The sequence below is a fragment of the Natator depressus genome, chromosome 2 (genome assembly GCF_965152275.1).
Source record: "Natator depressus isolate rNatDep1 chromosome 2, rNatDep2.hap1, whole genome shotgun sequence".
In the NCBI taxonomy this organism is placed as follows: Eukaryota; Metazoa; Chordata; order Testudines; family Cheloniidae; genus Natator; species Natator depressus.
The window spans coordinates 118,516,912-118,542,468 of record NC_134235.1 but is presented as its reverse complement, the minus strand read 5'-3'; the positions used below and the strand labels follow the sequence as shown (position 1 = coordinate 118,542,468).

The following is a 25,557-nucleotide window of genomic DNA, read 5'->3' as shown; positions in this document are numbered from 1 at the left end:
TTTATTTTTTTGCATATGTAATGGATGCAGTAAGCCTAGAGGTGCCGGGCTCAGCCCTGGCAAGACCTGGCACAAATTAAGCACTGATTACACTTAGCTGAGACTTTTAAAAATACCATTATCTTTGTATGCATTAGGCTGCACAATGCTATTTAAAATCATGTTATTTGAAATGTTCGCTAACACACTTGGCAAACACATCTCCTTTTTCCTAGTCTAGACAGGGCCTTAGTGACTTGCTTCTATGAATCTGCCGGGAGCAGCATGTATTAAATTTAACCCTAACAGAACTCAAACCAGCAGAGAAGGCGGTGTGTGCAAGCTTCCCTGAACATAAGTAGCTCACTAATACAAAGAAAAATACTTAAAAACTTTTTTCTATATGTACCCAAATACATATATATAAATATAGATTCAGACAACAAACCTAATTCATGTACACTGAAGTCAGTGAATTTGAATTCTATTACTGCAGGGTTCAGTTTGGCCCAGATTAAATGCTGAAAATTGTTTGCTTTGTGCCAGCTGCTTGTGACACCACTGGACCTGAGTTTTATTTGTTCAGCTGCTTAACAAGCCTGTTTTCACAGGACAGCTGTACTAGAGTCACAGATGCTGACCAGAACTATCTGTCTAAGCCGGCAGGGTTTATGCTGCCTGAAAGAAATACTGTAAAACTGATTATACCCAAACAAAAATAAATAAATCTTACTTTTCTAGACGAGTGTACACGTCCACATAAAATATCATAATGAACCAGTTGTGCACCTCCCTCACAAGTGAAAAATACTCTGTATGTACAGTTTACACAATGTACATTTGCAGCCAAACCTGACCGTACAGTACATTCCCCTTTCCGCCCCTCGTCTATATAAACGAAAATAGATTTTCTTTTCCACCTGCATCACTCTCCTTCAGTTTTAAGGCATAATAAATTATTATGGACTTAGATCTTTTGTTCTGGTAGAAAAAAATGGCCGGGGGGGGGGGGGGTCACAGACCGTACAGCACAGCGTAGAGGTCCCTATCTAGCCCCCCCGCCTGAAACTTTCCAGCATGTCTCTCCTCCACCCAGATTTCTGTTCACCCTTCTCTCCTCCAACAGCGCGCTGGGGGGGGGGGGGCGGGGGGGCTTAGAAAGTGGGGCCGCCTTGAAACTCAATAGGCAAACGGCAGAGAAGGGGCCCCAAGCGTCTCTCTCAGCGCGAGCAATGAGGATGTGCACCCGCTCGGTAGTAGGCCAGCCTCGGGCAACGCGCTGGCACGTAACTCTGCCGGATAAACATCGGTCCTGCAAACCGGGCCCCGCCGCGCCCTCTGCAGATAGTGCAGGAAACCAGGGACGGGCGGAGGCTGAGGGATGAAACGCCCCGTGGGTGGCTCCAGGCGCTTCCGGGGACAGGAGGGAGAGACGCCGGGGCTCAGCGGAGCTAACACAAGCCCGAGGCCACCTCCCCTTTGCCCAGCGCCACCGGAGCCGCTTCACTCGACCTGCGCTCAGCAGCGATCGACGCCGCCAGCCGCTCCCGCACCGGTACCGCAGCAGCCGCCCCTGGTTCCAGCCCCGGCCTGGCGCCCCCTGCCGCGGTGCCCGGGGGCCGCCCGCGTGTGGGGCGGGTGCTGCCGCGCTCGCTGCCTGGGGCGCGCTAGGAACCCGGAGCCAGGCGGCGGCGGCAGGGCTGCGGGGCGGGGGCGGGGCCGGGGCCGCGACTTGTGTTTAGTTTCCAGCCTGGGGCTCGGGGTCGCTCGGGTCTGGCGGGCGGGCAGGAGACGCTGGGAGGCGGAGTCGGCCCTGGGCATCGGCCCCAGCGGGGCTGGCTCAAGCAGCCGAGGGCGGGGGGGTCCCGCTGGTGTCCGGTGAGTTTGGTTTCTCTTGCAGTGACCGCTCCCGCTCGGGGCGCTGGGACAGCGTGTGCGGTGGGGGGTGAGAGCCAGGAACCGAACCGCGTGTGATGGAAGCCGCCGCAGCCGGGGGGTGCGGCACCCTGTGCTCCTGGTGGGATGGGCGGGAGCGAGGGGGCAGCTCTGCCTGGGGGCGTATGGCGGGGACAGGGGAGGAGTCAGGCTCCTAGGAGACCAGACCCCGGAATCTTGACTCCACAACTCACAGTAGGCACCTGGGGGCCTTTCCCTGCCTTGAGAAGGTGGCTCGGCCTGTGGTTTCCTCCTCCCAGTAAGACCAGGTGGAGGAGGGGGGTTATTTAGCCTTATGGTGCCTCCTAACCCTGTGATTCTGTGCGCCTGGCGCTGGGTTTCTTAGTGCCAGCCAAGGACCCTTCCCTGGTTCCCTTGCCGGTGGGGTAGGACAGAGCTGGTGGGTGTGGTACACGCAGCACAGGTTGCTGGTACTTGGGATTTATTAAATCCGTTGCACATACAGGGGCCCTGTCTTGGCTGCTGACTCTTGGGGGAGAGGCTCTGGCGATGGGAGGTGCCTGGCACTGCCATTCACTGAGGCAGTAAAACAGGGCAAGTGTCTCTAAATGAATCCCTGCAGCCCAGGAGTGAAGGAGGCAATAAAACTTGCAATGAACATACTACAGTTATTTTCATAACCTCTGTATCATGGCATAAATCCGCACTACCCATGACAAAACTGAGTCTGAAGATTTTACGATCCACTGCAAGGCCCGCATGTTGTTTTGGCTGGTATTTCAATAAGTATATAATGTTGTAGCCCTGTTAGTCCCAAGATATAAGAGACAAGGTGGGTGAGGTAATAGCTTTTATTAGACCAACTTCTGTTGGTGAGAGAGACAAGCTTTCCAGCTATACAGAGCTCTTCAATACCTTTCTGAGACCCGAAGAAGTTTTAAAACTTGTCTGTCTCACCAACAGAAGTTGCTCCAATAAAAGCTGTTGCCTTCCCCACCTTGTCTCTCTAATAAGTCTCTAAAACAGACAGTACAAACTCACTGGAAGGTTAGACTGTGAACCTGAATTAAATTTTAATTGAAATGTGGGGATTATATTTTTTCTGACTCATTGCTTGTATTATGCACATCCTGGGTTCCTCACTTTCTTTTCCTCACTTTACAGATAGAGCTAACTGTATTTCTAAAGTTATGTGACATTGTGGTCACCAGACAGTCTTATGTATTAGAGTAAAACAAGCTTTTTCTTTTTGAGGGGTGGGGATAGCCACTTCTGGATACACCCTTTAGGCCCCAGTCCTCAAGCAAACCCTGCATAATGGCCCACTCACTGCTTCATGGAGTCCTAGCAGGCTGCAGAGGTCCAGACATGCAGACAGACTTACTGCAAGATTGTGGCCTTAGTTTTTAAGATAACAGTATATCTGCACAAACATTACAACTTGTTAAATACTGCCTTGGCTCCCATTACACTCCCACACAAGGGGAGATAGATATAGGTATGCATACACAATTTTTTATGAGATGAATTTTTAAAATTCAAAACTATTCACAGTATTCAGAGAGCAGAGAAGAGATTTTTGACATTGATTTGACAAAAACTAATCAATTGGCTGCCTTGTAGTTGTCACATTTGGAATGGGCCTTAAGGAAGGATTTAAATATGGGGATTGAAGTTGCTTTGCAGACTAGTTCAAGAAGGGAGTTTCATGCATGGGAGAAGTGCCGACGTGGAGAGAAGATATTTGGTAGTAGAGGTTCTTTAATATAGCAGACAGAGGCATAACGAGATCCTATAGCTGGAAGTTGAAGCTTGACAAAATCAAATGGAAAGTAAAGTGCACATTTTGAACAGGGAGGATAATTAACCATTGAAATAACTTACCAAAAGACTTGATGGTGTCTCAATCACTTCACATTTTTAAATTAAGAGATGCTGTAGTTCAACCACAAGTTATGGGGTTGATGTTGCCCTCATGAGAGTGTCTGAAGTACCTTCACATGCTCATAAGGAGAGTGAAACTCTTCGAGTTAGGCGGATGGTCATGAGGGACCACTGTAATCCTTAAAATCTGAGTCCTATACAAACTTGATGTTTGCTAGCAGGGGTAGAGTGGAGGGACTGGGGCAGTTTTGGCATTGGGGGCGGTGGGGGGGGGGGGGGTGTTGGAATGAACAGACAAAGAAGGTAGACCAGTTATGCAGGGCCTTGAAGTCAAGAACAAGAAGCTTGAACGTAATGCAGTTTGGAAGGGGAGCAAGCCCTTTGATAAACAAATCCCTCACATCTCCTAGTTTCCCATTTCTACTCCATAACTTTTTGTTTCGTTCAACTGGATTTATTGAATATGTATACGTTAAGTACAGTATTTAAACAGAGATGGGCAACATGATACACACTGCTACCTGACACGTGCCTCGGATGCACTGTGAGGAACAATGTGAAATTAAGTGCTCTTTTATTATTATAGCCTCTTAATATCTCTGTGATAGTTTTTAAATGTTATGTCAATTCTGAAAAAGGTAGCTCTTATTCTCATGTATATGCAGGTTAGCAGTTATCAAATACATTTGATTTTTTCCCCTAATTTTGACTCTTTTCCCTCTTTCAGCTTCAGTAACTAGAGGAGAAATGCACTGCAAATTTGCAAGACTGTAAAGCCTGTGGCAGCTGTCATGATTGCAGGATTGGTTCTTTTTAGAGTGTGTTGACCATAGATCTAGAAATTTTTCTAAATTACAAAAGAATTATCTGTTGTGGCATGGAAACTCACACTGTAATGCAGGGAGTTATCCTACACAGCACAGAGCAAAGGGGAAATACGAGAAATGCCCTTTTATGAGATCCCAGAATTTTATTCCCTCTGACATGTAGCCGTCTGTACCAGCGCACATACAGACTCCACTGTTTGGTAAACTAAAAAACCAACTCCATTATCATAGTCATGAAAGGAATCTGATTGGCTAGGCCTAATAATAGGGCCCGTGATATACATAGACCTGTATACCACAGAGAGATGCTTTCCTCTAAGGGAGAGGGAGAAGAATGTTCTTTTTCCTAGTAGGATTATTGTAAAATGGAAAAGGGCAGATGATTCAGTTACTCGGTAATATTGCCATCAAACCAGATGGTCAATTAATATTCTAAATCAAACAGAGTCCAAATGTATTTCTGCTATTTCCAAGTTAGCACTATCTCGGAACCAGAGTGAGTGCCCCTTTGTATGTTGATTATCTGTTTTAGGGTTTGGATAAACTTCTGTCTTCAGTAATAAGACAGCATGATCACAACAGATCGGTCTTGCAATATTTGGTCAGAGGTGTTTAGGAGCTAGCAGGTCTGCGATTTGCTTTCTTGTCTCCTAGTTTGGAGTCAAGGAGGACAAAGAACAAATGCCAGTACTGAGTCTGTTGTTTTTCTAGAACATAATAAATTTAATTTCAATCAACTTGCAACTTAAGTTCAAGGTGCTTTTAATAGTGCCAAAAAGGTACATGATGCAAAAACCAAATAAGCAAAAAACACCACGGGAATTTAAAACTGTAAAACATGTATCACATCTACACAAGAGAGAGGGAGATCCAATTCTAGTACAGGGAGGGGGCAAATTGGCTTACACCTCATCCGTATCCTCTGGCCCTTCAGTGTGGGTTAGAGTATCCCACAGGGCTTCCCTAATTTGTACCCTGTCTGTCTTGGATTGATAGGCCTTGTGGCAGCTGAGGAATAGCCAGTGCATAGGAATGCACTAGTCAAGACTTCCTCCCCCAGCACACCATCTAATATTGAAAAATATGGAAAACAAAAATAAGATTGTCCATTCTCTCTCACTCTGTATGATATAAAATAGAAGAGATCTGTCTTCCACTCCCAACCCTCAATTTTCTTGATAAGTGGGATGTGAGCAGGCCATTCCAAAGAGTGTAGTTCTTGTCCAGTGGACGCATTACTGTAAGATTACTTATCAACTGCTGATCATGAGGGCTGGAAAAAGGGAATCAGAGCGGTTACAGTGTGCAGATTGGCACAAGTGACAAGTTATAAAGGTGCAGATCAGTCATGCTGAGCTTGTATTGGTGACTTCACTCGAATCATGTGGTTCGTCTCACAGCACACAATAGATCATGAACTCTAATTTTGCAATCTTTAACTAAACCGCTCATATTCTAGGCGGATCCATTCAGCTGTAAGTGACGTGAATAAAAAAACCAGCAGGTTGGGGCAAAAGGTCTGTGTTGCAGACTCCGTGCAAACTTTGAATCAGGAATTAAGCACCCCTGAGCACTGAGATTGCCCCCAACAGAGTGGTTCCTTTGAAACTTTCCATTTTAAACAAAACAACCTTTCTCACAGTGAACAACTCCTAAAAGAGACACATCCATTGATGAGAGTGCATACCCTAAATTCAAAATGTTATGTCCCGATGGAAGGCATGTGGATACAATGGTACTGGGTGACCACGTAACAACCTAGATGGATCATCTTTGCATCGCTGTTAACGTAAATGTGGTCTACAAGTTTGGACATTTGATGAGTCTGACAATTTTCTCTTCTGCCTCTTCCCAAACCCATTCACTGCACTTGGCTCTCAGACCTGTGTATTAATGGAACTATCTTGCTGGCAAATCAGAAGTCTTATCTGTGTGACAGCTGTCAGGACCATGATATTCTGTAACCTAGAAACCCAACACAAATAGTAACACTGGGAATAGAGTAACAGCCGTGTTAGTCTGTATTCGCAAAAAGAAAAGGAGTACTTGTGGCATCTTGGAGACTAACCAATTTATTTGAGCATAAGCTTTCGTGAGCTACAGCTCACTTCATCGGATGCATACTATGGAAAGTGTAGAAGATCTTTTTGTGTGTATAAAAAGATCTTCTACACTTTCCACAGTATGCATCCGATGAAGTGAGCTGTAGCTCACGAAAGCTTATGCTCAAATAAATTGGTTAGTCTCTAAAGTGCCACAAGTACTCCTTTTCTTTTTACTGGGAATAGATAATCCAGTCCAGTGTTTCTCAAATGTGACCACCAGGGGCTTTTTGTGGGGCCACAGACCACCTGGGTGGTGATGGGGGAGAGGGAGCAAAGCATTATCTCCCCCCCCCCCCCCCGTTGTTCCCTTCCAGGATGCACCACCTGAACCGCCTCTGGAGACAGGTGAGGCACAACCCTGAAGAAGCAAGGTGAATTCTGGACCTATGGGGCAGGGGCACAGCAGGGGTTGGGCTTCAGTCTTGGGGTGGTTGGGTGGTGGGATTTAGGGAGCCGGGCTGTGTGGACCAGGGCTTCAACCACGGGGCTTTGTGCGCCAACACCTGGCTGCAGCCGCGATGTTTTGGGTGCTGACCCCTAGCTCTAGCCACGTGGCCCCGGCCTGCAGCCAGGCCCACAGGGCTTCAGGCTCCAACCCCTAGCTGTGCGGCGGCAGGCTCTGATTCCTGGCTCTGGCTCTGCGGCACCAACCCCTGGCTCCGTGTTCTGACTCCCAGCCCTGGTCACGAGCCCTCAATGCCAACCCCTAACCCCAGCTGTACAACAGTGGACACCATCCTGGGCTCTGGTGGGTGCTGGTCCTGGGCGTCAATCCCTGTCAGTGATTACCAATTCCTGATGCCAGCCCCAGCTGCGGATCCCCAGCCCTGGCTGCTGATCACAGGAGCTGGCCTGGCCACTGACCCCTAGCCCTGGCTGTGCATCAGTGGATGCCAACCCCGGGCTCTAGGAGTGCAGATCTAGCCCTGGGTGCAGATTCCTGGTGGCGGGCACCAACCCCCGTCTGCGTGGCGGCAGGCTCCAACTCCAAGCCCTGGCTGCCGACCCCTAGCTCTGGACTTGCAGCAACGGCCACTGGTCCCAGGTACTGACTCCCCAGCCCCTGCCGTGAGTGCCGACCTGAGCTCTGGCAGGAGCTGGCCCTGGGTGCCGATCCCCAGCCCTGGCAGGTGCTGGCCCTGGGGCTGAGCCACAGCTCCGGGCACACAGCAGCAGGTTCTGACTTCGGCTCCTGACTCTGACTGTGCAGCTCCTGCCCCCGTGCTCTGGCCGCTGGCACTGACCCCCAGGTCTGGTCACAGGGCTCACCGTCCACCCCCATCACTCCTGATCCCTGCTGCCTCACCTGGCCCTGCATCCAACCCCCCACCCCCATTGCCCCTGGACCCCACTGCCTTCCTGGTCCTACATCCATCCCCCCATTGCTCCTGACCCCTGCTGATTCCCCCTCCATCCAGGGCTTAATTTGTCCTGGGGCTTGCTGCGAAAAGTGGTATTAACAAACGTGCAAATATCACTTTTCACAGCATTATTTTTATTATTGAGTCTGCAAAAAAAAAAAAACCTACATAAGTAAATTACAATGATTTGGATGTCTATATGTGCATATATATTTATTTTTCCTAAAGTGAATAAAGTAATTTAGGAAATAGTGTCAGTGCGACCACCAGCAAGAGTTGGTGGCCGTACTCTGAGGCCACCAAAAAATTTTTTATGAGAACCCCTGAATTCTAGTCTCTGAGAAAGGCCCAGTCACTACATGTAGTCAATTAGACCAATGGCAGAAAAATAATCGAAGTGTAGCCGACTACAATAAGCATACTGCAAAGTATGTCTGAAAGTGGAAACTTACGAAATTTGCAAGGGCATGATGGTATTTTTCTTCCAATACTTTAAAAATAATTGTTTAGGTGTTCGCTGGATGGAATCAAAACTGAAAACTTTGTCACAAAAAATAATCTTTAAATAGCATTTTTTTTTTTATTTCAAAATTCTGGTAGTACTGGGTTATCCCTTTCTGACAGCTCAGAGGAATAAGATGTGGAGTTACTTATCTTAGACCACAGAGAAAGTCCATTTCAGAACCAGGAAAAGAGCTTCTGGTTCCCAGTCTTTTGCTTGGATTGCTGGAACAATAAAACTTTTCGATGGAATTACATAGAAAATCTGCTGTGTTACAACAGTTCAACCGGCTAGCGTGTGTGTCTAGTAGGATTTTTGCTATTGCAGTTGTAACATACAATGTGGTTGGAGTGTGTTTTCCAGTAAGATGGCTACAAAAATTTGCATGAGTAAACTTAACTGCATTCTGTGCAGGGCAAAATTTTTTATTTTTTGTAAGTCCCACAAAGTGACATCACTAAATATTATTGTTGCCGGCACAGAGTGCCCGAGGCAGGCAACAGCAAGGTTCGTTGCCCGGTGTGCGTCACCCAATAATCACAACGGGGTGGAGAAGCGGAAAAGTTTATTTGAAGCTTCAACTGGTATAGGGAGGCAGTAACCTCAAATCCTGTACACAGAGCAGGAAGTTACACAGACTTTTATACATCCTTTCTTCAACATACTTATCCAATAGCAAGCTGCCCTAAATATCCATATAGCCGGCCAATCCAGATACCAGCTAGTTCCCTTTTTCTTTGTACCATCTGTTAAACCATATATAAAGCTGCTTTGTTCAGCATTGTTCTGCCATATCTGCCCTGTCTGGCCTTGTTTAGTTTCAGACAGTCTGATTTTGCAACATATTGTTGCAAAATCCCCAGCATAACTGTTGTGAGTGCCTCCGGGAGGGGGGGCCAAGGACACTTGGGCCTAGTGCGAGGGGGCTTCATCGACACTCATGGTCTTCCATACCGTCGAGTTACCTAGTGGCCATGCCCAGTGTCCCCAACATTATCCTTAATTCAGTGTTGTAGAGTAAATGCCCTTCTTATTGCTTGAGCTCTGATAATTTTCAGAGTACACCTCAAATATCTAAAGATCAATCAGATGATGATGGGTAGAAAACCCATCCTGGTTAATCTCAAATTTAAATTTTAGTTAATCATTCTCAGTGAAACAGAAAAAAAAAATCTCCAACTAAATGTTTTTCTCTTTGTGAGGGCTGGAGGGCTGTGGAGATTGGTGCTCTTATTTTTAATTTAAATGCAGTTCTTTTGCACTCTTTCCTGAGTTTAACAAAGCCTCTGTCTTGAGTCAGTTACAGTAACGTACAATATCAGACAAATATACTTGACAGTTTGGCAGGCGTGTTGAATAATGCCTTAGTTAACAGCAAAGCTGATAGCAAGCATTTTTTTTTTTTGTTGAAACAAGAAGTTGGTAGGATGTGGGTTTTTTCCTCTGTGTTAGACATTGTGAGTTGGGAATGTGAATTTGGTGTAGGTTTGTGTTTTGTAGCAATAAACATACCAATGTTAGTTGCTGCCTTAGGATAAAAGATTTGAGACATTTTGAAGTTTTTGTTACTGGCTGAGATCATAAAATGGCTGTAAATTGTTATCTGTAGTTAATCCATTATTATCATCTCAACTGCTCATGTTGTAGGTAGCTGGATCTGTAACCTCAGGTTAACATTTACCCCTCCCCCACGTCCTCCAGGTGGACTGTTCGCACTTATTTTCTAACAACCTCGGAAGTGCAAGTGCAAGTGTTTACCTGTGTGGTGTAAAATTCTCTGTGGATTCTTTTTTTAAATTCAGTCTAAGCTTTACAGTACACAAGTGTCTCATGTTCCAATGGTACTTAGGGTAACCAAACATGGACTGAATCAGACTTCGAGTTTCTGGTAACACTGCAACAGGAACCAATTTGTAATCTCTGGATGTCATCATGACCAACAGTAGTTCCTCTCCCCTCTTTTTTTTTTTTCTTTTTCTTTCAAGAGTCAATGGGGCAATAGGATGGAGTCTGGGCTCTGGGACCCTCCCCCCTCATGGGGTCTCAGTGGCTAGACTTCAGCTTGTGCCTGAATTCTATACTGAAGTTTTATAGCCCTGCAGCCCTGAGTCAGCTGACCCACGCTAGACACATCTGTGCCTCAGGTCTTTCACTGCAGTGTAGACATAGCCTGTGTGTCTTGCCCAAGGCCACACAGGAAGCCTGTAGCAGACCAGAGAGTTGATACTGGGTCTCCTGCGTCCCAAAATAGCACTGTAATCAACAGTCCATCCTTCTACAAAAATGATTTCTTTGCTACTGTGCTGTAACTGTGCACTTGAGAAATCCCCTAAATAGCTGAATAGTTTTAGAATATTTTTATTAGAAAGTTGCCTTGACAGTTTTGTAAAGACTCTCCAGTTTCTTTTAGCTCTTTATTGCCATATCACTAACCAAATAAATCCCCCCCCCAACAATTAATTTAAATTAGTATTGCCTGCTGGTTATAGGTTCTGAAAATACAAAACATATCAATCAGCTCTAATTCATAGAATCATAGAATAATAGGACTGGAAGGAACCTTGAGAGGTCATCTAGTCCAGTCCCCTGCACTCCTGGTAGGACTAAGTATTATCTAGGCCATTTCTGACAGAGGTTTTTATAACCTGCTGTCATAAAAATAAAGGGAAGGACAACTACCTTTCTGTATACAGTGCTATAAAATTCCTCCTGGCCAGAGACAAAACCCTTTCACCTGTAAAGGGTTAAGAAGTGAAGGTAACCTCGCTGACACCTGACCAAAATGACCAATGAGGAGACAAGATACTTTCAAATCGGGAAGAGGGGAAACAAAGGGTCTGTCTGTGTGATGCTTTTGCTGGGAACAGATCAGGAATGCAGTCTCAGAAACTCTGTAAAGTTAGTAAGTAATCTAGCTAGAAATGCGTTAGATTTCCTTTTGTTTAATGGCTGGTAAAATACACTGTACTGAATGGAATGTATATTCCTGTTTTTGTGTCTTTTTGTAACTTAAGGTTTTGCCTAGAGGGATTCTCTATATGTTTTGAATCTGTTTTCCCTGTAAGGTATTTACCATCCTGATTTTACAGAGGTGATTCTTTTACTTTAATTAAAATTCTTCTTTGGAGAACCTGATTGCTTTTTCATTGTTCTTAAGATCCAAGGGTTTGGGTCTGTGTTCACCTGTACAAATTGGTGAGGATTTTTATCAAGCCTTCCCCAGGAAAGGGGGTGTAGGGCTTGGGGGGATATTTTGGGGGAAGACGTCTCCAAGTGGGTTCTTTCGCTGTTCTTTGTTTAACACGCTTGGTGGTGGCAGCATACGGTTCAAGGACAAGGCAAAGTTTGTACCTCGGGGAATTTTTTAACCTGAGCTGGTAAAAATAAGCTTAGGGGGTCTTTCATGCAGGTCCCCACATCGGTACCCTAGAGTTCAGAGCGGGGAAGGAACCTTGACACCTGCTCTTAAAAATCTCCAATGACGGAGATTCCACAACCTCCCTAGGCAATTTATTCCAGTGCTTAACCTGACAGTTAGGAAGTTTTTCCTAATGTCCAACCTAAACCTCCCTTGCTGCAGTTTAAGCCCATTGCTTCTTGTCCTATCCTCGGAGGTTAAGAAAAACTATTTTTCTCCCTCCTCCTTGTAACAACTTTTGCGTACCTGAAAACTGTTATCATGTCTTCTCTCAATTTTCTCTTTTCTAGACTAAACAAACCCAGATTTTTCAGTCTTTCCTCATAAGTCATGTTTTCTAGACCTTTAATCGTTTTTGTTGCTCTTCTCTGGATTCTCTCCAATCTGTCCACCTTTCCTGAAATGTGGCACCCAAATTGGGAGCCTTCCAGTAATTTCTTTATGCATAAGTATATTTATAATGAGCAACTACCGGGTGGCAGCATAAAAATAAAGCCACTATGTTATGGAGATTAGTAAACAGACTGCAATGTGGGCTCCTTTTCACTGGCTATTGGATGGAGACAACCAAATTAACTTCATATAAGCTACAGAACAGTCATCAGATGCCAACACAAACTTTGTTTTATTACTAGTATGTGTTCTTGGATGGGCACATATGTTTACTACTCATCTTCATTAGACTTTCTTTAATCCTAAAGAGTCTGTCATATTACAATGTGAATTAAGGATAATATTCCTTTTAAAATCCTCTTGTCATGATTGCTCCCAATTGGTTGAGTGAAAAATGCTGGAAGCAGAATCTCCTGTTGGTCACTGACACAGGAATAGATGGGCTGAGAGTATAAAACTAACCAGTGCTGAACAATTGCCCTCTAATTGAGGTGTCAGGAAGGGAAGAGGAAAGGAAGTTAAAAATGACTGAAACATTAAAGAGAAAAGTCTATTATAAAGAGCTCTTTTCGTACCTGTGTTTCCCTCACCATCATAACCTCTCTCTCTTCCTACTGTGCCCATTATATTTTCCTACTTCTTTTCCCATTTTGCCTCAATCTCCCTATCTCTGCAGAAGTGGCACTCCACCCCTCTTAGGACATATAGTCGCAGGATCCACTTTCCATAACTCTGCTGTGAAATAGAAGACAAACACTATCCTAGTGAGCTAGAAACAGAGAAGTAATATGTGGATTTACCACTAATGAGTGAATAAGGCAGATGTTTATAGAACTTTAAACCCAAAATCACTTTTTAGTTGACTAAGAAAGTTACCAACCCAGATCATAAAGTACATGCAGTGAATATTTTACACCAGAAAATGTAATATAAATTCAAATAATTATGTACTGCAGGTTGGATTAAAGTAAATTTGAGGCATTAAGTATTGCACAACTGTGACTTAAACAACGTGCCTCCAATAATGATCATTAAATATAGAACAAATTCAACATCTGCTGATAAATTTGGATCACTTGTATAAATATGAAATATAAATTGTATTCGTGTGGCTAGACAGTTCTGTAAGCTAGGTACTGAATTCCTGAAAAACTGTGTATAATGTTTTTGAAAATCAACATGAATCTTAGACAATTGGAAAACTTTGCAATTTTTGTGAGTTTGTCCCACTTGTTATCTGAAGGCTCTTATATAAACTTGGATTTTGAGAGAGAGAGAGACAGAACACATTGTCCTTAAACTTATTTGACCCTGTGCTAGATCCTGAGGTGGTGTAAAACCAGTGTGGTTCCACTGACTTCAGTGGAGTTATGGTGCTTTATACCAGCTGAGAATCTGGCACATTAAATACTCCATTATATTTTAAATCTGTATCTTATATGATCTTTCCTTTGTGTTTTATCTTATAGGTTCTGAACCATGGATAACCTCAGTAAAGCAAACACCACCTTTGCACTCAACCTATTCAAAAAGCTGAGTGAAAATGCCAATACACAGAACTTATTCTTTTCTCCTTTGAGTATCTCCTCTGCTTTGTCCATGGTTTTTTTGGGTGCAAAAGGTAACACTGCAGCCCAGATGGCAAAGGTATGTCTGGATAAACTTGAACCGCTTAACACAACTTTGCTCTAGAAGCTGAACTACAGATCTCTATTGAATGTTCTGTACCTATGGAAAACTCCCATTATTATCCTTGTGAGCCTGAGAGTAGAATTTTGGTGGCACCATACAGCTGAGGTGCCTTGAAAAAGAGAGAGCTGTCTAGCTGCCTCAAGAGTTAGAAAATAACTTCTTCAATTATATTCTCTGCTATTAATATCAGATTATACTAGTAACCTAAATATGTCTTAAAAACATAGCCAGGAGCATTTTCTTAAAATCAGGCCCCCTGTAAGGTGTCAAGTTGGGCAACCAAAAAAAATCACTAGTCGCTTTTGAAAATGTAGGCCTCGTTCATTAAATTCTTAATGCCAAATCCTGCTCCAATGAGCACTCAGAACCTCGAGAGAGAAAGAGGGCCTAGGGAAGAAGAGTTGGGTGCCAAGTATGGAGCCCTGAGGTCCCACTGAAAGCTCAAGCAAAGACCTAAGAGGAGAACCAGGAGATGGAGTCACAAATGCTAAGGGAGAACAAGATTTAGAAAAGGAGAGTGATCAATAGTGGCAAAATTGGCAGGAGTCAGGGAAGATGAGCATGGAGTTGAGGCCCTGAGATCTGGCTGAAAAGAGGTTATTAGAGGGAAGGACTTCTGTGTGGCATCTACATCCTTTTAGGTTCTCTTAGCTTGTACTTCTCTTATATTTTTAGTATAGTCTACTTGGAGTCTTGGGGTGAGAATTACAAATTTCAAAACTAGATTTATAGCTGTCCACTTAGAGCCTTATACAATATTTGGCTTGGGGAGGGGAAGAGTATGTCTAAATGTGCAGCTTCAACAGTAAAATAGGGTGGAGTTAAAACTGATTCCTTATAATCTGTAAGGACTTTTAGAATTGGCATGTATATGACTTTTTGTTTAGAATGATGTTGCTAAAAATTACATGCACTAGTGGGTGTGCCGAAGTGGCATGACCTGTGAGTCCGTGACAGTGGGTGTGAACATTCCCTTGTTCTGTGTCAATAAAATCTGTTGCTCAAAATATCAAGCAGTACAACAGCTCTGCAATTGTCCTGGAATTCATACCATGGCATTTTTTAGCAGTTATTACTTTGAAGCAAACCCAACATTTGGGAGGTAGTTTTTTTGTAAAAATTCAATCTTTTTAGTGTCACTTTAACTCAAACCAAGGGTGAATTTTAAGCTTTGATACTAGGGTTATTTATTTAAACTACAATGTTTATTTAAACATTGAGACAAATTCTTCTGTTGCATTGGTGTAAAACTGGAGTAACTATTAGATTTCAATGGAATTGTGTCCGATTTACACCTATGTAAATGAAAGCAAAGTTTGGCTTGATCTTGATTTTCAAAACGTTGACCTACTAGATGTGACATCAGTGAATTTAGCCCAGAGACTTACCATGGGTCTCCCTCAGAGTTATCCCAGACTGCATTTGGTTGAATTGGGCCTGTTGTGTCCGATGGGGACTGTGCCTTCGATGAGCTGCCCGTCTCCCCTGTTGTCTGTTTGGTCCTTTGGGAAGCCTCTGAGGTCTTGGGCTATTTTTGTCACTTTGGGCATTTGCCTCCCCACATGCAATGAAGCACTGTAGAGCTAAAGTTTTCCCTTAGAAAAGGATGTTCAGGGTGTCTTACTTCACTACAGTGTTTCATACTATAAGAGCCATTCTTGATCTCTAGTAAATAAATCTTGTTCATATTAAAGCAAAGGACTAATGTACTGGAGCACTAAGTCATTCCATAACATTTCTTCATTCCACTAATGTTTAAGCTCAGATAAAAGCCAGATCTGTTCTTGAATGTATTCCCAAGAGAACCTGTGCTAACTATTGTACTATAAGGTGCTTCATCTTAGTGAAGAAGGAAAAGAATGAGGAATGGAACAATGCAAACATAAAATGATGCAACAAAAATCCATTATGGAAGGCAAAATGGAGACCATGTTGCAAAGACAGCAGCATCCTATGGTAGTGCTTGAATTGAAGGCATAGTTCCAAAACATTGCTAGAAGCTTTGGGAAAAGGACTGTTGAAAGGGATACCATCAACATAAATCTTACCTTGTCTGAATTTTTTTTTTAACCTCTTAGTGTTGCAAGTAACAGTTAAGATTAGGGAAAAATAAGGGACATTTCCCCCCAGTTCGTATACTTGTGCATTTGACAGCACTTGGTGCTTCACTGTTTCTTCCATAGAGACATTTTCCCTGTTTGTCAGGCTCTTTTGCACAATGAAACAAATTAAAAGAAAGTAATTATAAAGCTACAAAAATCGACATGGGGATATAGAGACAAGTATAGGACCCGAACCTACTTTAAATTCATGTATGTTTTGAAACTGAGTAGATTTCAAGTTGATGATTTTCCTTTAAACTCTCCAGAACTGTTCATTTTATGTGCCCTAAAGCTAGGACTGAGTGAGGGGTCTCTTCAGAACAGCTGTGTTTATTCCCACGGTAAAAATTTGTATGCAGTTTCTCTCTCCTCACCTGCACAATGAGCTCCAAATGTGTTGGGTTTTGGGAAATCCTTTCCCTTTTAGGGCTGTCTTGGGTGTTCAGGCTGCAGCTTTCATCTCTAAGCTGCTGAAAGGCATTGTACTAACCTGTTCCAAAGTGCATGTTTCAGCACATGTGTGTCATGCTGAGTGTATTCCTCTCTTTTTCTATAGGTGCTTTCTCTGGACGAAACTGAAGACATTCACGATGGATATCAGGCCCTTATTTCTGAAATTAACAAACCAGGCACTAATTATTTGCTTAGGATTGCCAACCAGCTCTATGGGGAAAAGACGTTTAAATTTCTTGCAGTAAGTCAAACGTTCAGTTTGCTTTTGTGTTATAACACATTTGCTACGCTTCCATTTCTGAGTGCAAATAAAGGCGTTGGCTTTAATCTGCAGGAACTATGTAGTTCAGGACCTGACTAACCAAAGCCAGTCTCCTTGTAAAATCCATTCATGTGCTCAGCTGACTGTTTGACAGTCCCTAGCGCTAAACTCTAGAGAACTGGAGCAGAGCGTTGTCAATGGAAGGTCCATCAAACCCCAACTCTTCAGCATTCCATTAATCACTCAGGTATTTTTGGCCAGGAGCTAACATTAAGGATTTCCTCCAAATGGTGGACAGGGAGGGTAATAGGCTTTATTGTGTGACTTTTTGCGGTGTCTTCCTTCCCCCTAAATTGGACAGTGCATTCAAAGGACACAGCAATGGGCACATAATTATTTTTTTAAATCAGACAGAAGAATGACTAAAAATTCTCCAAAGACTTAGCTGAGAGTAACAGCTACTGGGGTATACATTTCCCTTTTAAAATGTGTCCAAAAACATGTACCCCTAATTTTAACCTTACTCTTTCCAATACCCTTCCTTCATCTCAAAAAATTAAGAGATAACTGAAAATCTCTCAAGTTTTAGATTCTAAAAAACAAACTTGCATTTTCAGTAAGGTAATCAACCTTACCTGCCCCATTTTACAGTAATTCTATTACTAAAAGGATTGCCAGTATAAATTGGCTCAGATCAAGAGTTCCTCTTCTCAATTAAAGTTAAAACCACTGTGATTACATATTTAAACTTTGCATCTTTGGCATTTGGTCCATAAAATAGAAGACTCCAAAATACAAATTGGAGAGAGAGAGCATGATTTTGACCTAACCACATAATTACTGACCTATTGATATTCGCACAGCAGGCCTTTTATAAGGCTGAAGAGCACGTGGTTATGATCCACACATACTGTAGAAAAAGACATAGAACCCCCCTGAGGTTTCACTTCTGAACTAGATCAGGTTTGGGTTACTCTGGGAGGGTTACAAAAAACTTTATCTAGAGATTGATTTACAAAGCCTTGTACTCTCAAACCGAAGCAAATTGATTGCATTACTCTCAGCATGCAGTCTTGTTGATCTGTCAGTAAGCCAGCTGCTTGGACTAATGTAATAATAGAAAATAAAACATTCAGTTTGAAAAGAAGTGACAACAAGTTGGTGTTAAAGACTATTTTATGACCCCTTCTGAAGGGGTGGGAGAGGAAGAGGTAGATTCTATGTTTGAGTCTTCTACAACTGCACATCAAAAAAAAAAAAAAAAAAACTGTTAAGACACCCTGCTTTGTTTGTCCTAGACATTTATAGATTCCTGCCAGAAATTCTACCATGCAGAGCTAGAACAACTTGACTTCTCTAGAGCTGCAGAAGATTCCAGAAAACACATAAATGCCTGGGTAGAAGAAAAAACTGAAGGTAAGTAGCTTGCAGAGTTCCAGTGTCTTTCTGAACAGCCAAAGCCTGCTTAAAAAGCATATGGTCTTAGGAGAGATACAATAAGGGAAGGAGAGGAAAAACAGAACTGAATCCTTCAGATCAAGATGTAGTTCTTGTCTTGTGCAGTAGGTAGAAGATACTGTAGTTAATAACGCAACTAAGTAGATAGGTGTGTACCAGCTAAAATCTATTCTTCCTTTAATGTGTCCTAAAGGTAAAATCCAGAATCTGTTGGCTCAGGGTATTGTTGATTCAATGACCAGACTGGTCTTGGTGAATGCCATCTACTTCAAAGGCAACTGGGAAACCCAATTCAACAAGGATTGCACAGTGGAAAGGCAATTTAAAATTAACAAGGTATGAAGTAGGGAAATGTCACTAATTTTGCAGTACTCTTCACCCAGAGAAAACAAGAAATGCTTTTCATCAGGATTACCCTAAATACACTTTACCACAATCCTCTATTCTATCCCATCCCATCCCCTCAACACAACCCCTTTGGTTAGTTTATTGCAAACATCTTTGAAACTACATTTTCAATTAAATACATTAACTTAGATGTATCCCTTGTTTCGCTTTCTGCTGCACCTCTCACTGTATCTTTTCAGTGTTGGAGGGAGGTAGCCTTTAACATAAAATTTTAACATGGAAGGGAAGAATGTGGAAAAACGAGTGTCGGACTCCATAAATTGGGATCCCATAAATTGTTCAGTAGTTAGAGAACCTGGAAGTCATTTAACCTCCTTGTCCTCTAATGTGCTGCAGTTTTGTGTGCAGAACTACCACAGAATTAAGGTTACTTACAGAAACTGGTCCCCTTTGCTTCAGTTTTTACCCAGTGATAAAACTGGAACACAAATAATGCTCAAGTACCTCACGTCTTGTAAGGTTTGATTTGTGGCGATGGCTAATTCTCCTCACATCAATGTAAATCAGGAGCAACTCTACTGCAGTCCGTGGAGGTAAATCAGTGTATGCTCTTTGGGACAGGGACGGTCTTCTTGCTGGGACAGTGGTGTCCTGGTCCATGACTGGGATTCCAAGGGGTACAACAGTATAAAAAGTGTGAGAAGAATTGGGTCCTAGGGAACACACGTGTTCAGATGCTTTGGCACATGGAACACTTCTCTTTACAGCAAGCTTTGATCAAAACAAGATCATTTTTGCTTTAAAATGGATTCCACAATTAAATTGATACAAATTAGATCAGGTTTCTTTTTTTTTAAGCTACTCACATCACAGTGTGAAAATCTCATCTTAAAGTGCATCCATACTACCCCAAGGCATAATACAGTAATTCTCATTGTGGCAATAGGCCAGCCCTCCTTCTTGCAGAAGCTCATCCATCCTCATGGGACTGTCTCAAAATAGCACAAACAGGGACTGGTAACATGATTCTGGAGAGCTAAATCCATTTGCATGCCAAGAAACTGAATGAAATGTGAGCCATCCTGTGTGACTTGTACCCATCCCTTCCTGGATGGTGAAAGACATTCAGGAGTGTCTGGAAGCACTACTGTCTCTTAATGCCATCTTTTAGAGAGAGAATTTTATCGCCCAGCCCAACACATGTTATAGTCAGGCCAGCACTCCAGAAGCCATGAATGGAAACCAGACTTTACTAATTACTGCTTGAGGGTCTAACTTCTTTCCCATTTGTGAATAATGTAATGAAAATGCAAGTGGATACACCTGCTTACCATCTGTATAGTTGACCTCCCCAAATCTGGGCTTCAGATCTTGATAGGTAACAGACAGCACAAGTAGTGTTGATGGATGACCTGCTCTTGTCCATGGATAAGAGACATACATTCACATTACTGGATCTCTCTGAAGCATTTGATAGAATGTTATTGTCCTGCCTTAGACCTACTGGGGAGTTGGTGCCAATCTTTCCTACCAGGCCATCCCCAGAAAGAGCCCTAACTTGTGAAGTTGCTTAGTTCTCCCTTTTCTTCTTTGGGGGTTGGGGGAATCTGTACTATGCTGACTCCCCACTGAATACAGGGTCATATTAAGGTTTTGACCCTAATCTTCAAAGCTGTCTCTGAAACTGGGCTGAGCTACCAGAGGACTGCATTTTCTTCTTGACAAGGAATATAACCTTTAAAGGAATTCATTAGGAACTACAGAACTGTCAGTCACAAAAACTGGAGTGAAAGACAGCAGGTGACCCACAACTGTGGAATTCACTTTATAAGTCATAGGAATGACCACAAATCTCAGTGCTTCCAGAACAAACTGTAAAACTTACTCTTTTATCCTCAGCCTGCTTACACTTACTAGTCATAATGAACTGTCAGAAATGGAGTTCAGATAAGCACTCAGAAATCCAGATGCTACCTGAGCTTTTAGGCTGCTCTCTGGTATCAACCATGAACACTCCCAACAGCCTTTCCAGCATACTAATAGCCATTCTCTTTAATCTACTTACAGGATCACTGTTTGTTTTTGCTGCCTGCTCCTTCCCTAAAATGCGGCAAGATCCTTAAGAAAATCTGACTTTGTGCCCCTGTCCACTCAACCCCTCCTTTTCTGTATTAACAGGCAATAGCAGCGATGGCCATATTTGCCATTTAGCAGTCAGAGGTTTGAAATCTCCTGCCTACTAACCTTTTAGATTTAAGTTTTGGAAAAGTTGGATTAATGGCCTTACAGTTTCAGGCTAATTCCTATTTTCTCATCTTGTTACTCATCTTGAATGACAAGAAAATAATGAAAAAGCCTCACAAGCTTGTGCTCCATAAGAAAAAGGGTAGGAGATAGTGGATTTCAAAATGGTCATTTCAAACCATTAGTGGCTTTATAATTTTAGGATTTAATTATTTGTATAATGTCAGTAAAATATTTTATATTTCTTTTGAGATTGCATTCCAGGACCAGTAGCCTAAAAGAACTAAATATTTAAGCTGAAGATGTTCCCTGTCCATTTGAAGCCAAGATTAAAATGTTTTTAAATTAAAAGGCTTGAATCCAGGTGTGAAACTCTTTAGGCACAGAGGTCCAGTGTTTTTACAATTTTGTTGATAGGAAGCTACACACTAAGCAACTAAAATACCTCTGTTGTTTTCCTGAAAATAAATCTCAAGGGACTGGGCATTACAAATGGGAAAAGCCTGATGAAATTCTGGTTCATTCCCTCCCAACCCAATGGGCAATGGTAGGACCCTTCCCTACAATATTTTCTAGTGCTCTGTCCAGCCTAGTTTCAGATGTCATAAGTGATTTGAATCCCAGTTCTTCTAGGTTAATACCAACATGCTGGCTCTGTATTACTTGTTGACACTGATACTTTTTTTTTTTCTTTTTTAAAGAATGAGACCAAACCAGTGCAGATGATGTTCAAGAAAGCTAAATTTAACATGAGCTACATGGCAGACTTTCGGACCAAAATCCTTGACCTCCCTTATGTTGATAACGAGACTAGTATGATCATCCTACTTCCTGATGAAATCCAAGATAATTCCACTGGCCTGGAACAGGTAAGGCATTTGTACCGAATACAAAGGCAGCTCAAATCCTGCCAGAGAAGAGCATTTGACTAAATCTCATTTGGAGCTTGGGACTTGAATTCACAAATCTAAACTCACCAGTATTAACACAAGGTGGGAGAGCTGAGAACGTGTTGCATCTGTCCCCCAAGGGATGGGAATACCATGTGTCACTGTCAAGTAAACCCAGCTCTCTCTGATGTCCAGAGAAATGTTAAGTTCTGAAAAGAGAGACTTGTTGACCAGAGGAGGAGTCACAGGCAGTGGGATGAAGCCAGAATGTAGTGAGCGACAGACTGAAGGAGATCCTGGAGAGCTTCCATTCTCACCAAAATCACTTCCTGTTTGACAGATTTTCCCCATATTCCTTTCTAACTGTTGTGGGTTGGGCTCTCCCTCACTGTACCTAACGGTTGCTTCATATGGGAGTCTTCAAGTGCTCCTCCATTCAAGAGCTACTGATTTCCTTTCTGTACTATATTGTTACTGAGCTGGCAAGGGATGGCAAAATAGTAATGCCTCTCCCACAGTAGCCATGTGTCATAAATATAAAGGGAAGGGTAACCACCTTTCTGTATACACTGCTATAAAATCCCTTCTGGCCAGAGGCAACATCCTGTTACCTGTAAAGGTTTAAGACGCTCAGGCTAACCTGGCTGGCACCTGACCCAAAGGACCAATAAGGGGACAAGATACTTTCAAATCTTGGGGGCGGGAGGGGAGCCTTTTGTTTTGTGCCCTTTGTTTATGTGGTTGTTCTCTCTTGGGACTGAGAGAGGCCAGACAGAAATCCATCTTCTCCAACCCATCCTAATCCAAGCCTCCAATATTGCAACCAGTATAGGTAAGTCAGTCAAGGCGGATTAGTTTCTTTTGTTTTATGTGAATTTTCCCTCTGTTAAGAGGGAGGTTTATTCCTGTTTTCTGTAAGTTTAAGGGTTTGCCCAGAGGGGGATCCTCTGTGTTTTGAATCCGAATACCCTGTAAAATATTCTCCATCCTGATTTTACAGATTTGATTTTCACCTTTCTTTTAAGAACCTGACTGATTTTTCCATTGTTCAAAGATCCAGTGGTTTGGGTCTTCGATGATTTTGTAACTGATTGGTTAAGATATTATTCTCAAGCCTCCCCAGGAAAGGGGGTGTGTAGGGCTTGGGGGGGATGGGGGGGGGGGGAAGACATCTCCAAGTGGTCTCTTCCTCTGTTTTGTTTAAAACGCTTGGTGGTGGCAGTATACTGTTCAAGGGGTCAAGGACAAGGCAAAGTTTGTACCTTGGGGAAGTTTTTTTTAAACTTAAGCTAGTAAGAATAAGCTCAGGGGGTCTTTCATGCGGGTCCCCACATCTGTACCCAAGATTTCAGAGTGGGGAAGGAACCTTGACACCATGCCTTCTAAGTACACTTCATTACTAGTGACAACATGCAATTGTATTAACTTGTCACCACGAAAGATGGATTTGTGACGGTGCTTGCATATAGTACAGTGGGGCTCTGATCCTAATTAGAGGACCTTTTGACTATACTGATATAAGAATGTATCTGAATGCCATTTATTTTTGGCTTCTGACTACAGCAGTAGCATTCACTCCAGACCAGGAAAGGATGCTAATCCCTGCTGTGTAAACACACACAGTGGTCATTGTTTCATTAGTATAAGTTCCTGGCTTTTCTTCCTCTTTAATTTTGACTCTTTTTCTTATAGCTGGAAAGAGAACTTACATATGAGAAACTTATAGAGTGGATAAATGCAGAAATGGACTATAGTGAAGTGGAGGTATTTTTACCCAGATTTAAGCTGGAGCAAGCTTATGATCTGAAGCCTGTTCTGAAGAGCCTGGGAATGGCTGATGCATTTGACAGAAAGAAGGTGGATTTATCTGGAATGTCAGCCAGCAATGACCTAGTTCTGTCTGAGGTTGTTCACAAGTCCTTTGTGGAGGTAAACGAAGAAGGCACTGAGGCAGCAGCTGCTACTGCAGCAGTGATCACTTTGCGATGTGCACTGATTGTACCACGGTTCACTGCTGACCATCCTTTCCTCTTCTTTATCCGGCACAACAAAACTGGCAACATTCTGTTCTATGGCAGATTTTGTTCCCCCTAAAAGGAAAAAATGCAGCCATTAACACAGTGAAGTTATTTCCATTGTACTATCTTGGGATTTTTTTTTTGCATTCTAAGCAACAAGATTTGTACAGATGCTGTATGTTACATGGTGCAACCCTAAACACCCTTCTCTCTTGTGCCTGAAACCGCTTTTTGTAGTCCTCTATTCAAATTTAAGCAACAGTTTTAAATAATAGGATCATTTAAGAATGTCTGTTCCAAGTGGTAAGACTTAAAATGGCATTTACCATAGTTCACTGGAAAACACCCCTTGTATCCTGTATATCTAAATAAATGCAGATTTCTTTAGCTTGAGTCCTGGCTCATCTTTAGCCATAACTACTTGCTTAATGCATCCCTCCATTTCTGTACATATTCCCCTAGAAATCTGGTTCTCATACTTGGGGTTGCTTAGCAACAAGTGGTAAGATCTTGTGGGGAGAGGAAGAAAGAAAGAAAGACTGGCTTCTGACTGAGCTCCAAATGCTTTTTGCAAATTTCCCTTCTCCCTGTCTTATTTTCCAGACTGGTTCCTTCCATGTCTAGCTGTGCAGCCATTTAACAGATTTTTATGAACAATACTAACACAACTGTCATTGGGGAATAATTGATCAAGTACTTATTCAAGACAAGGAATGAAGTCAACTCCACTGAAGTCAATGGTAAAACTTCTTATTGACTTCAGTGGGGTCAGAATTTCACTCTGCATGTATCTTATCACTAGTTAACCTGGGTTACATTAATGTTTTTAACACTTGTGAAATAGGACAGACATTTCTATCTATAGCAAAGATTATAATAAAGAACTTCCAGGACACATACAGTAACTTAAATGCGAGAGCTCTCATTTGTATCTAATGTAACAAACCACGAAGGCAATATGTAACTCAGCAGTTTGTATAGCTTTTTTGCTCAGACAAATAATGCTAAACTCTCCAGCCATAGTGGCTTTATATAGTGATTTTGGTCTTGCTGTTTCTGCTCCTTGAACCAAAAATAAAGGAACTGATGTGAAGTGCTATGTGGTCAGGTTTTGTTTGGTTTTAATTGTGTAATTCTTCAGCTGTAGTGTGATCGAAACAAATGTGTGAATTTTTGCCATCGATAACTACCAGAGACAGGCTCTGCCATTCTAAGACTGCACTAGCAGGGCTCCCACTCCAGTGAAGTCCAGTATGTATTGCCTCCTTTATAATACTTGGCTGCCAAGAACGTGTGTAAATAGAGTCAATAGAGTGGTTAACTTGGAACACAGAATTTAGTGCTGTTCTGAGTGTTGAAGCTAATTCAGTTTCAGAGTCCAATTAGGTTTGCCAACAGCACCTCTTAACCTGGCAGAGTGAAGTCTGAGTAGGTAAGGAATAGTGTCAATGAAAACCTTGTTGTTTGAAAATAATCTTTCACTGTATTATAAATTGCAATAAGATACCAGTCCTGGGTTGTATGCAAGGTTTTCATTCCCTCTGCCAACTACAAATCCTGACCCTTCACAATCTTTGCCCCTACAGGCACTGGCACAGAGTTCGGCATTATCCACAAAACTGTAAGGAAGCAGAAACACTGACTTGACTTTAAAGGAGGTGAAAAGGAACAATCCCTGTGGGCAGAGCTAGGGCATTCTAAGCTACCCTGGGATTTGACAGTGGG

At 42.6% G+C, this 25,557-nt stretch overlaps 1 protein-coding gene across 3 annotated transcripts; it reads left to right on the top strand.

Annotated features, from left to right (window-relative positions):
• The first annotated feature begins 1,265 nt into the window (after window positions 1–1,265).
• Window positions 1,266–24,911, top strand: LOC141982670 (serpin B6-like). Of its 3 annotated transcripts, none has more exons than XM_074944955.1 (7): window positions 1,266–1,372; window positions 13,835–14,012; window positions 16,716–16,853; window positions 18,173–18,290; window positions 18,526–18,668; window positions 21,626–21,793; window positions 23,507–24,911. In XM_074944955.1, the coding sequence occupies exons 2-7, from the start codon at window positions 13,845–13,847 to the stop codon at window positions 23,906–23,908; spliced, it is 1,137 nt and encodes a 378-aa protein (XP_074801056.1). In that variant the 5' UTR covers window positions 1,266–1,372; window positions 13,835–13,844; the 3' UTR covers window positions 23,909–24,911. The 3 variants fall into 3 exon arrangements, with proteins under 3 accessions (XP_074801056.1, XP_074801054.1, XP_074801055.1); XM_074944953.1 differs by lacking the exon at window positions 1,266–1,372 and adding an exon at window positions 1,379–1,534; XM_074944954.1 differs by lacking the exon at window positions 1,266–1,372 and adding an exon at window positions 1,763–1,857.
• Window positions 24,912–25,557: the final 646 nt, after the last annotated feature.